The sequence below is a fragment of the Pleurodeles waltl genome, chromosome 3_1 (assembly GCF_031143425.1).
Source record: "Pleurodeles waltl isolate 20211129_DDA chromosome 3_1, aPleWal1.hap1.20221129, whole genome shotgun sequence".
NCBI classification, from domain to species: domain Eukaryota; kingdom Metazoa; phylum Chordata; class Amphibia; order Caudata; family Salamandridae; genus Pleurodeles; species Pleurodeles waltl.
In genome coordinates, this window is record NC_090440.1 from 1650156819 (window position 1) to 1650169473 (window position 12655).

At 39.9% G+C, this 12655-nt stretch overlaps 1 protein-coding gene across 1 annotated transcript in view; it reads right to left on the reverse strand.

Annotated features, from left to right (window-relative positions):
- The window catches only part of LOC138283610 (dynein axonemal heavy chain 11-like), a 2790563-nt gene that overhangs the window by 769652 nt on the left and 2008256 nt on the right, over positions 1–12655 (reverse strand). The window contains exon 58 of the mRNA XM_069221547.1: positions 2551–2693. Within this exon, the coding sequence (XP_069077648.1) occupies positions 2551–2693 (143 nt within the window). The remainder of the gene's footprint in view (positions 1–2550; positions 2694–12655) is intronic.

Genomic DNA, 12655 nt, shown 5'->3' on the forward strand with positions numbered 1-12655 from the left:
TTCAAAAATACTTTTTTGTTTTAGGTACTGCTGTACTCCTGCAGCACTCAATTAGGATTTTTCTGTGATGTAAAACAAAATAAAAAAAATAATTGTGAGTTGGGTGTCCATGTGGTTCTGGGAATCCACAGGGGTTAGGTGGAGGGCTTATGCATGGGATGCAGGGCAAGGCCTGTGGCCAGCCCCTCACAGAGTGTGGCTGCCTAGAGCAGGGTTTGGCCTCTCACAGAGGCATTGGTGCAGGGCCAGGCACTTCAGCCAACCCCCCACTGTGTACGGCCAAAAGTTGTGTGCAGAGGGAGTTAGCCATCCACAGGGTTTGGAATACTGGGCTTGGCTCTGACCCACCCAATGTGCATGGCAAAAGGACAACAGCAGAAGGCCGTACAAAGTGGGGGATTGGGCACCTGAGGTGGGGTTGGGTGCAGGATGCAGCTGGAAGCTAGGGCCCTCTTCCTCCACTTGACACTACAGAAAGGCATGCACGGTAGAGGTTTGTCCTCTCATGGCAAGATTTGAATAGGACCTGTCTGGAAGCCAGGTTCAGTGGCCTGCCCCTTGCTGCACATTGTCAAAAGTAATATAGGACCATATTTCATGTTACCTGTTGCATATTGTTTATATTGCATGCTTGTTTTACTGCATTAGCCTGAAAACTGCGTTTTCTTCAGAGGGCAATGTTTGTTGAAGCTAGTAAGTGTAAAACAGATCTATACTGTATGGTTGCCTACCGTAAAAAGAAGAGAACAATGCTCAGGGTCTCATTTATGCTTTGGTCGATAGTACTCTGTATGTCTGAGAACATTACCTGCTCCACCCTGACACTCTACAGTCTGCTAAATTTAGAGATGATGGCTGGCCCAGTGGTCATCTGTGCACCTTGAAAGGAACTGCCATCACAGTTAGGCCGCCAGGAATCCACTCACCTGTGCCCTCTGTTTATCTTTTTTCTGATAAAAGTGGAAATATAATTAGCCATTTCAAAAAACTTCCTACAGATGGATCAGACAACGTGTCTTTAGATCCTTCTCAGTTGTCCACACTTCCGCCCTCTCTGAGTTTTTATAACTCTATTGTTACTAAATTATTTCTATACTAATAAGTGCTGAATTAGATTCCCAAATGCGTCCGTGCCCTCTCTGGTTTTGCACAAAGTGGTCTTTACAGTTGGCCTAATCTTACAATATCTTTGCAATTGCTCTCTTATGAACCAATTATTTCAGGTGATTGGAAGAAGGCATTGGTAGAATCTCTTTTGATACAAACATTAGCAAACCCCTAAAAGCTGTCCAGTTAAAGGCTTTCTTCTTGCATATGCTTGCAGAGGTGCCAGGGAATCATGTCAGTAATCAACTCTGGTATTGCATCCATTCACAGGCTAATTTGGATTCTTTGCAATCAGGTTTGCATCATCAAGTTGCATTATGACTGTGAGTAATAAGCTGAGAATGGTTCTGGCCCAGGCTGGTTGTACCTCCCTGATCCTACTCAACCCACCAACAGCCTTGGATGTTGCTTATCATACAAGTTTGCTTTCTTACCTGCACATATGCAGTACACAAGGTAAAGCTTTGCCAATATTTTCTTCCTTCCTGAAGCAGCGTTTTCCAGCTTTCCACATCCTTCGATTTAAATCTGAATTATCCACGTGTTTTCTCTTGTTCTTGGCTATAGTATTTCCCTTCATTTGGGGAATCCTAGTTACCTAGTCAAATAGCTTCAGACTGTTCAAAACACAGCAGTACCCATCTTTTTTATATTCCCCTGGATTTCTGCTTTGTCACATTTTGTGAAATTACTCTGGTTTCCTATTCGATGTCACAAAATCCGGTGATTTAGCTATAATATTTTTAGAGCTCTGGTCCTTCCTATCTGAAATCTAAACTTTGGTGCTATGTTCTAGCCTGTATGTCACGGTGCTCCACTGAAAGTCTTTTATTTCTAATATTCGCAAAGCCAAAGAGAAGCCCCGCTTTCTTATTTCTGGGTCCTATATTTTAGAACAGACTGCTTACCACTACTTAAGAAACTACTATCCACACTTGATGAATAAAGACCTATCTCTTATTTCAGGCGATCTGATTCTGATGTATGATGCCCTGCTAACGCCAGAGCACCCATCTGGATACAAAACCCCTAATCAATCGATCAAAGTGCATTATCATCTCTAGAGCTATATGGTGGCTATAGGAAAAAACATGCAAATGATTACACGAAAAATCAGAAATCTGAAATGTTCCCACCCCTATATATGCATACCTTAAGGAGACATAGATACTGTAAAAAATAGACATACATTAAAACTATATATGAGTACCTTACACATTCATATATAGGTTAGGTCATGGAAAGGTAAGGTGTGCATTGGACGCAAATGTAGGTGACTACCAAAACGTTTATATATTATAAACATGTAAAAGCATAATATGTAAGTGTAAACTGCATTCGTGTTTTTCTTTGAAAATCTTCCCATTAGGTTTGCACGGCGGAAAAACGCATTATAAAATGAAAATGGGTTTTCTGTACTTTTCAGCCTCACTAATCGCTTACCTTTAACTGTCGGCGAATCCGGTCAATAAAAAACTGCCAGCAGTTGTCCCTAGAATCCGCCAGTCCCAGCCCGCGCAATTCCATCTTTGTTGAGGAAATGATGCTGTCAACCTCTTCTTCACTAAATAAATCTGGAATTTCACCTATAAAATAAAAATAGTTACAGTACTGCAAAATTCTTGCACATGCCCGTCTTCCTACTTGCAGTAAGCATTATTTCAGCCATAATAAACCATTTAGAATAAATAAACCAAAAAATATGAATGTGCATAATATATGTATAATTTGGATTTTGGCAGCGTAATGAATAGCATTAGTAGCAGGTGGAATGAGCTATCCGTCACAATCTATAGAATAAGAAATTACTATAGCAGAATATAGTTACTTTTTGACATTGTAAATACAGATTGTTTGTTCAACCCAATCGTCTGAAAGAGGACACCTGAGCGGTAGTGTTCAGGCTATGTGAACATGCAGAAGTAGTGCCCATGGTACTGCAGCGCGCCTTATATAATCGCTAAAGTATATTTCAAACAGGCTGTATAAGGGTTGCTTGCACTGCAAATGATTCAGTTCATTACAGTTCATGATTATAACATATGATGTTCTAGATGATAACATTTCCATGTATATAAAGAAATTAACCTCATGTTTTGCTCAAGAAGTCCTTAAAAACTAGGCCTGGGTGGAGTTTGCGGAGTTCTGCTATGCCAAAAGACTCTGCCACGCTACACGGAGTTCCACAAACGGAAAAGTGCATTAGGTTGCGCCGTTCACACTGATTTTTAGTGCTGGGTGTTTGTCCCGCGCTGTAACATCAGTGCGAATGGCATTGCACGCAGCGCAAGAGGGCGCTGCTTCTTTTCTGTCACGCGAGTAGATTTTCGACTCGAGCCGCAGCTTCCTCAATGGGAACGGAAGGTTTCTCAATGCAAATGGTAGTGACTATCCTTGACCGCCCACATTGAGAAATCTTGCCAGGAGGTGGTTTGGAGTAAGATTTTCCTTGCTCGCGACCACCAACTTAACATTGGCGAGCATGAATGAGGAAAAAATCTGCTATGCAGAGTTTTTTGCAACTCTGTGCTCTAAGCGGAGCTCGGAGTGAGGAAAACTCCACAAACTCCACGAGCGGAGCGGAGTTCACCACCCATCCCTATTAAAAACCTAATTAGAGAGCAATGGAATGCAGAATGGTAGTTACTAATAAGTCACAGTACAAACAGTTGACATTTCACATTGAACATGCAGTATAATCAGTTGATTGAACAAGGACTTTTTTTTCTTTAGCACATTTTCAGAACGCTTTTTGACAAATTATTCTTCTCTATATTCATTAACATTAAACTATGTTTACATCAAACAATGCTTATAAACTTAACTGGCAATTTTTTAAAAAATGTGGAACACTACTCGCAGTATAGTTTTTAAAAACTGGACACTTTGCTTTCAATCTTCACAATTCAACTTCTTAAGATCCAACCACAGCTCATTACAGTGGCACTGACCCTTTCAATTTGATCACTGGGAGCCAATGTTGTTTCTTTTTGTTCCATTTTCAGCAACCATGGGGAACTGTTTAAATTACTTTCATGTGACTCCATTCCACCACGTCAAATTAAAGTCAGACTGCTCCTGAAAACAGAGTGCAGGCTCTTCTCAGGACTTCAGACACTATGGGTTTGGCAGATGGTTTACACCGTCCGCAGAACTTCCGACGGGGAGGTTGTCACATACAGGCTAACTCCCGCCGGCCCCATTAAGAGTTTCCCGCTAGGTCAGGAGGTGGAAACCTGATGTTCTGCCCACTGGCCTAGAAGAAAACACCCTACAGCAATGTCTTCGGCCCCTTGCACCCATTCTTCGCCAGCATTTTCATGGTGGTAGTACTTGCAGTGCTGCCCTGGTGGATTAGGACCACTGCCACCTACAGACCACTGGGATTTTCCCTGGTGGCCTGACCGCCAGGGTTGTGATAAGGTGTTCGGACCACCGCATTGGAGGCGGTCTGACCGTCATCCCAGAGTTTGGTGGTCTAGTGACCGCAAGACTCACAATGAGGCACTATTTGTCTGTCTTCGATAGCAGACGTTTATTTTGTAAGTCACACAAGGTCATGTGCTGCCAATTACTTTAAATATATCTGATGCTTCTGCAAAACTCTTAATCTAAACTGATATTACGAAGGAGGGATTACACATCATATTTTGCACGTAACAGTCATGTGTTCATTGGCATATCTCATAGCCTCCTACTGACGACTGACTAGAGCCCTTGTCATGTCTCACCTGGACTGTTGAAATCTCATCTATACACTCACAGTCAGGATACAAAGTTTACATTTGTGAACAAGGTTCTGCTAACGCTGCTAAATTTATGCTAAAACATAAATTTATTTTTTTCTTACTGATCTGACTGACTGGGAACCTCTATGATTGATAGCTTTCAATAGAATAATTCTTTGCTAAATGTCAATTTTCCGCTAAAGCAGATGTTTTAATGTGTACATGGTGAATGTGATACACAGGGATTACAGTAGCTTGAAACTCATCTACACTGGGTAGGTGTGACAAGTGGTTGCTACGCTAGTTTTTTAGAGAGCTCTGGGCATGTGTGGAGACCAGTAGGTTCATAAAGCCATCTCCATTGTGTGATAAAGCTGTCTCCATTGTGTGTCTGTGCCATTTCCTGAAGAGCGCCTGCTGATGCCTTTAATAGATGTCATACGTTTTAAATTGATTTTTCAATAGATCTAACCTACCGTCCTCCAGACCATGATGCTATTCTTTTTGCACGATTTAAGTGAGTTTGTCATGTCTAGTCTTGCATCATGTACTAGAGTTTTACTGGTGGGTAACTTTAATCATTGATCAGATTATGTAGTAAATGATGCCATTTCCTCCTAAATCTGGATAGGAATACTTGGGTTGCTACTCACGAGAAAAGTCACTTTCTAGACCAGTCCTGACCCTTAGATTTAGACATTGATGATCTTGATATTAAACCATGAGTTTGTTCTAGCATATTATTCTTAGATGGAACGTTTGCTTTGATAGTCTCAAAATAAACACCCTTCCGAATGATTTGATTTAAAAAAACTGGAAGACCCTTTAACGAGCAGCCTCACAATAGACATTATCTTGATTCATGTTTCCTGTCCCACTCACAGTGATTTATATACAGAATGCCTCTCTAAATGGTTATTGAAAGGCATTTGAAAAACATATTCCTTTAATTAGTCACTAAAATATAGGCAAGAAGCACTCGCCACCCTGGTATAACATGAGGTTAAAGGCAATTAATCTATCTTAAGAAAATTAGAATCTGTGTAGAAAGTCTGTGTTTCCTGTGGCCCAATCCACTTCTAAAGATGAGTTGGGAAATTACAAATAATTAATTTGCTTAGAGAAGCATTTATAATGTTGTAGTAAAATTATCTGGTCTTATAATGTTAAAAAAATCACTACCTATTTCACTCATGAAGGCAGAAATACATCAATTTCGGGCCTTGGCTGGCTCCTGACTTGGCCACCTTAATACTGTTTACCCTGAACTACCAATTTCCATACCAAACTTCAAGTTTTTTTAAATGCTGATACACAGCTGGTCTTGATGTTCCTGTTATTTATACATTCTAAATCTTCCCTGCATAAGATCTCTTATTGTGCATAAAGCACTTTGTGGTGGAGCAACTACTTTAATCAAAAATCTTATTTAGTGATCTGTTGCAGGAGACAGCTTCGCTCCTCTTCAGGGCACATTCTAGAGGTCCCAGAGTGCACAAATGTTTATCAGGAAGTAGAACTTTTTCTTATTGCAGCCCTAAGCTCTGGTATACTCTTCACACTTATCTTCGCTCTGAGAGCTCTCTCACCAAATTAAGATGACATTTGAAAACCTAGTCATTTTCACAGACAGTATAACCAATTTGCCAGTGTTATCAGTTCCTTATTCTAGGCGCCTCGGGACCCCTGGTAAAAGAACACCTTGTAAGTAATGTTTAACATAACAAAACTAATCATGCAGAATGTACCTTCATTTTTGTAAATGGACAATTCCAAGCCTGCCCTGAAAGTTGTATAGTGGCTACCATTCAAAGTAAAGATCAAATTCAAAGAACCCTATACTATCCATATAGCCTTAGAATGAACAGGCAAAAACACCTGCAGAAATTAGCTCCACACTACACCCATGCTAGAAACCTCTGCTCATCAGCTAGTAACTTGAATTATCAGCTCCACCCTTCACTCAAACTACAAACCTCTGACCACCATCTACTAACTTGATTCATCAGTGCTGAATCAAAAGTATGAAACACTCAGAAGATCTCTGAGTCTGTAAGGTTGGAGAACACAATCCACTCTTGATACCTTAATTCAACCATGCGCCTTTGAAAGCACAAAAAACTGAACTGATCAGATTATTGTTCTAGCAAAGCATCCCAACTACACCAATCACAAAACATCAGCACCTACCCTACTCTCCTCTTTAATCACTTTTTCTACTGACTAAACATTGCTCAATGACTGATTTGGCTCTCTGGATCAATCAACCATTTGTATTGAGTGCTTTTGAAAACTCTACAATAAATAAATGGTCAATTACAGTAATATTCCAGCATAGATGATTACTATCAAGGAAAAGGAGGTTTCTCTTTTGAGATGAGCATAACATAAGGACTAGAATTTTGGAATATCCTTGAACTAGTAGGTTTCGGAATATTATATCACGAAAGACACATTTAACTACTGATTTTTAGGGCAAAACATTTGGATAAAGAAATATTACATTTATCCACTCGTCTTTCCGCTCATGTGAGAGTAAAAATAACACCAGATACACTAGTACCTGGATCCTTTGTAAAGAGATGAAGATTAGACAGGAAAATATTAATGGAAGTGTCAAGAAAACCTCATTAATGGATGAGATCCAAAATAATATGATCAAATGTTTCACTATAAATCTTGACACAGCTTGATTACACATTGTCTGGTATGCACTTATTTCTCTTTTGTACAGGTGCTGTATTAAAAGGATTATTAAGAAAGCCCACAAAGATAGGAGAATAGAAGAAAGACAGACACATCAGATCAATGAGCGTGAAAGGTGTCTTATGAACACCGTGAGCACAGGCAGAAAAGCAAGAAATGAAAAAAAAATATTTAATGTCATATACTCAATAAACCTGTAAAGCTTTATAATCAATACATCTGATAATAGTGCTAAGTTGGATGGTATCTGCAGGTGTAATGGGCTATGAGTACGATTTTAGCCAAAGTTTGAGCTCTGGAAGACATTTTGTGTAAAAAAGCTTTATGGGTTCCACACAGGTCACACCACCCAGAACCCTTCTTGGTGTCTAGTTATAAGAAATGTCTCAGTTTAGTGGGTTTCTCTGGTTCACCACTCAACCCAGGCCCAAATACCACAGCTACCAATCTCGCCAAAATTGGCCAACTTTCATGGTGACAATTTGATGCTTACAAATCACATTTTAAGGTGCACCGTGTTGCAGGGGATAGGCCCAGTAACACATGGGGTATCATCTTTATTAGGAGAAGCTGGGGATACAAAATAATAGAACATTTATATAAAATACCCACTGAATCACATAATATAAGGGTAACCACAGGTCTAGACTTGCTCAAATAATAACTATTCATAAACTTAGTTGCTTGAACACATTTCAAAACAAAACATAGGTTTCCTTCACACCCATATTTCATTCATCAGATTTTACCATATAAGTTGCTGGATAATTGGTACAAATCATAAGGTGCAGCTCAGTAATTGCCCCTGGTATTGCATCTTCTTAGACATCTGACAAACGATATGTGCCCTACTCGCAAAGGTGAATCTATATATGTAGATTTGCTCAAGTGTAAAGGTGCTCTCACACTGTAATAACTTTATTATTTTTGGCTATCATCTTTATGTAAAGGTAATACAAAGCGAAGACTTACATGTCTTTACCCTCTGCTACCGCTGAGTGGAGCCACATTTATGAGTTTAATGTTACTACTTGTAACTTTTCACACAGAGGCCGAGTTCCCCTTTTCTGGAGCTTAGATCTCCCCAAGGTAAAGTATAGGGAAACGTAAACAAATTTATTAAACTTTAAAATAATTTAGTGAAAATATTTTAATGTTAATAAATAATGTAAAATGATTTAATATTTTTAACCTAGATCAAGTTAAAATATTTAGAACTATTAGACTGAATGTGTATTAAAATGTATTAATTGAAATACAGTTAATGAATAAGGATTATTTAATGATTTATGAAAGGTATGTATATAGTAATTAAGTCTTTTTACAAAAAATTAAAAGTTACATTCACTTTCTAAAAAGTAAAAAGGTTATTTAATTAAAGTCTGTTTTATCTTTTAGTGATATCTATTTTAATATTAAATAACATTTGCATATTTTTTAAATATTGAAATAAGTTAATTTATTTTAACCTTACTTCTTATCAGATTTATCTTAAATCCCTGTCCCCATCATGTTCAATGGAAGCGTGTTGAATTTCCAGTGGTTGACCATGTCTGGTACTGGACTTGGTACAGGACTGAGCTGGTGTGCATTTAAAACTCTTTTGGGGACTTATTTGCTGGTAGTAAAGTTTCTGAAAAGCAATGGGCTTAGTCTTTTGTGTGGACGTATTTGTACCCTCCTAAACCCTTCTTTGAATTAAATTAACACCTTCTTACTCCTCCCTAAACCAGTCCATGTTGCAGTAAGTATTCCACATATTTCAGCCACCCCCTAAAGCCCTCTAACATTTACTACAAAAATGTACATTTTGTAAATTGGTCACTGGGCAAAACATTAAAGATGGAAAAGTCATCACCTATTTTTTTCTTCCTTATTTGAATTAATTTTTATTTCAATAAGCAATTTCTTTAGGAAAAACATGGGCGATCTACACAAATTTCCCTTTGCTGAATTTGGAATTTTATTTACTTTTCAAAAACTCATACCTTTTCAGGTTCACCAATGGGATTCAAACCTATTTCCACCACACATAGCAAGAAGTTAAGAAAACACAAACAAAGTACAACTCCGCTTGTTCTTGAAAGCGCAGGACATTGCGATCTTAGCACAGAAAAGCTCTAGTTGCTATGTTTTTTTAAGAAAAAAATGCCACCCTCTCTTGCACAGGACTTTTTTTCAAATAAAAAAAAGAAATGTTTGCTATATTGTGGCTATTTTCTGAGTTCCTTTGAGGGGAATCCACAATCTGTGGTATCTCTAGAATCCCCAAAATGTGAGAAAAAGGAACAATTTAGTCTGGATGCTTTTTTGAAAAAATGTTACGAAGGCTTAAGTTCCCTAAATGCCAAAAAAAGGCTCTGGGCGGGAACAGCCTCAGTAGCTAAAAAGTTAAAGGCAATGAGGGTGGGGTTTGCTGTGCAACTGAACAGATCCTAAGGACTTTAAAAAAGTCAGAATCAGGATTCTAAGGATCTATTGAAAGATTTGATATGCCTAAGGACAAATAGGTAGATTCTTCATAATGAAAAATGGCAGTCTATTTGAGATTCATCATGTATGCTTGCATGTGTTAAGGATAACTAATCTCTGCCACTGTGAATGCTGTTATTTAAGATATAATACCATTGGATACATATAGTAAACAGATTTACTGGAATAACATTAAATGCCATAACACAAACTAAAGTTAAGGGGGGTGACGGGAGGGTGTGAGAAAACAGGGGGTAAGAGTCAATAACTTATAACCAAGCCAGTCCCACAGCATTAACGTGATGTTATAGAACTTCTTACCAGAGGAAACATTTGACCAAGCAAGGTAATTGAGAGTACTAGGTGTTTAAGTATTGTGCCGGGTATCCTCTGTGTTCATTTCAGTATTAGTGTCAACGCCCAGTGCCACTTCGGTGTATTGTATAGAGGCTTGAGATCATGTAGGATAGTGTCCCAATGCAACGAAATTGGGTATTTGTGAAGTCCCAATCTTTCCTAACTGTACATCACCACACACTCACTTGAGCCCATGATAAAATAGAGTGAAACCAGGCTTCTACTGTTTGGGATTCAGAGGACTTCCACCTGCGAGTAATGAGGTGTTTGGCAAACAGGAAAAACAGATCTAAGAAACGTGTGGTGGCTTTGTGTTTTTTTTCTCTGAGATAGAGACCCAGTAGGCATCTCTTCTATGTATGCAGTATGGGCCTTCCTGTACATATGGATGAGAGTTGTATTACTTCATGCCAGTAGTGTAGGGAAGGACAGGCTCACATCATGTGGAGGGGATCGGCATCTATTTGGGTGCATCAAGGACAGGCTGCATCTGTTCTATGGAAATATTGATTAATTTTGTCTGGGGTCAGATATGCCCTATGGGAGATGTATTATTGTATAAGTTGAAATCAGGCATTTTGAGGTACATATGTGGGGCTCGCTAATAGTGCAGCCCATTCTTTATGTGCACAAGGTCGTATCAAATCTTTCTCCCCAGCTGGTGAAAGGATGAGAGTGATGTTGCGGTATGGGGGCGCAAGTGTGAGGTGTTGTCCCATGCCAATCACATGTATAGTAAGGAGTATTTGGGGATCAGCTGACATGTCTCCCCAGCTGCGTCCTAGTGCCCCAACTAATGCGTTGTATGTAAGGAAATGTCCCAGGGGTGGCTGGTAAGTCGGTTTAAGCCATTAACAACTCATTTGAGAGAAGGGTCCCATTACAGAAGAGATCGCCTAGCTTATAGAGTCCAGCCTCGTGCCAGGCAGATAGTTCACAACTAGTCTCCTGGGTGTTCCCAGTAATGCCAGTGCTGGTGCATATGTCGTTATGGAATGAGTGAGACATAGGCAGTGGCAAAAGCAGCGGTAGGCCAAGCACTAGTTTAGGGTGCGGTAGTGGCAGAGTGGAGCATGGATGAAATACATGGAAGATCTTGATTCTACTTCAAGTAGGTTTAAGCATGGCAGTATCTGTGAGGTAGGACCCTGCCACCCATCTTGCCACCCACTGGAGCTGTGACGCTATTTAATAATGTTCATAATTTGGTACCGCCAACCCTCCTTGATCAGAAGGCAAGTATAGTTTTGTCAGTGCAGGCCCCTTACCTTTTTCTCCTGGGATCAGAAAAAAACTGGGTGGTATGTATGATGGCGAATCAAAAAATAATTGAGAAGATGCTGGAGTGCCACCACTTTAAGGAGCGCAATATGTCCCGCAACAGATAGTGAGAGCATGGTCCAAAAAGTTATTTGTGATTTCAGTGACATAAATTGGTACCGTTTCTGTCAAATAGACTGAATCTTAATGGTATATCCTAATACCAAGGTATCTAAAGACAACTGGCTGTCAGATTATAAGAGTGTTATTAATGATAAAATGTGTGCCTGGTGTTGTGGTGGTAATGGGAAAGAGACAAGACTTCTCCCATGTGACCTTTAGGCCAGAGAGGTGAGCAAACCGGTGTAAGGTGTGTGCGACCGAGGAGGGAATGGAATGAATGTCTTTTATGTAGAGGAGTAGGTCATCTGCATATAAGGATATTGTGTGTATCCCGTCCCCAATAGGGATACTGCACTCTATAGCCTGAGCTCACATTACAGGTGAGAGTGGTTCAATGACTAACGAGAAAAGGAGGGGGGAGAGCACGCAGCCCTGCCTGGTACTTCTGCATATTTGAATTGGTTCTGATACAAGCTTACCTGTTTTAACGTAACCCTTGCTACCGGACTCAAATACATCAGCCTTACCAGTTGAATTAATCTGGCCCCTAACCCATAGCAAGGTAGCACCGCAAACATAAAGCTCCATTCTAGCGAATCAAAGGCTTTCTCAAGGTCAAGCACCATGCATTCAGCTCGAGGCCAGTTGCTTTGTGCATACGCAGGGAGTCAAAAAAGCAGTTCAGGTTAAGGGAAATGTTGCGAACAGGGAAAGATCTCTTTTGGTCCTGATGGATCAATGAAAGAATAAGGGGTGCCAGGTGGTCCACTAATAATTTGGCCAGGATTTTGTAATCTGTGCCCAGTAATGCTAAGGCTCTGCACGACCCTAGGGCAGTGGGGCCTCTATCTGTCTTATGGAGGAAATGAGCATAGCCTTGCAGAGGGGGTGTGGGAGGCAAG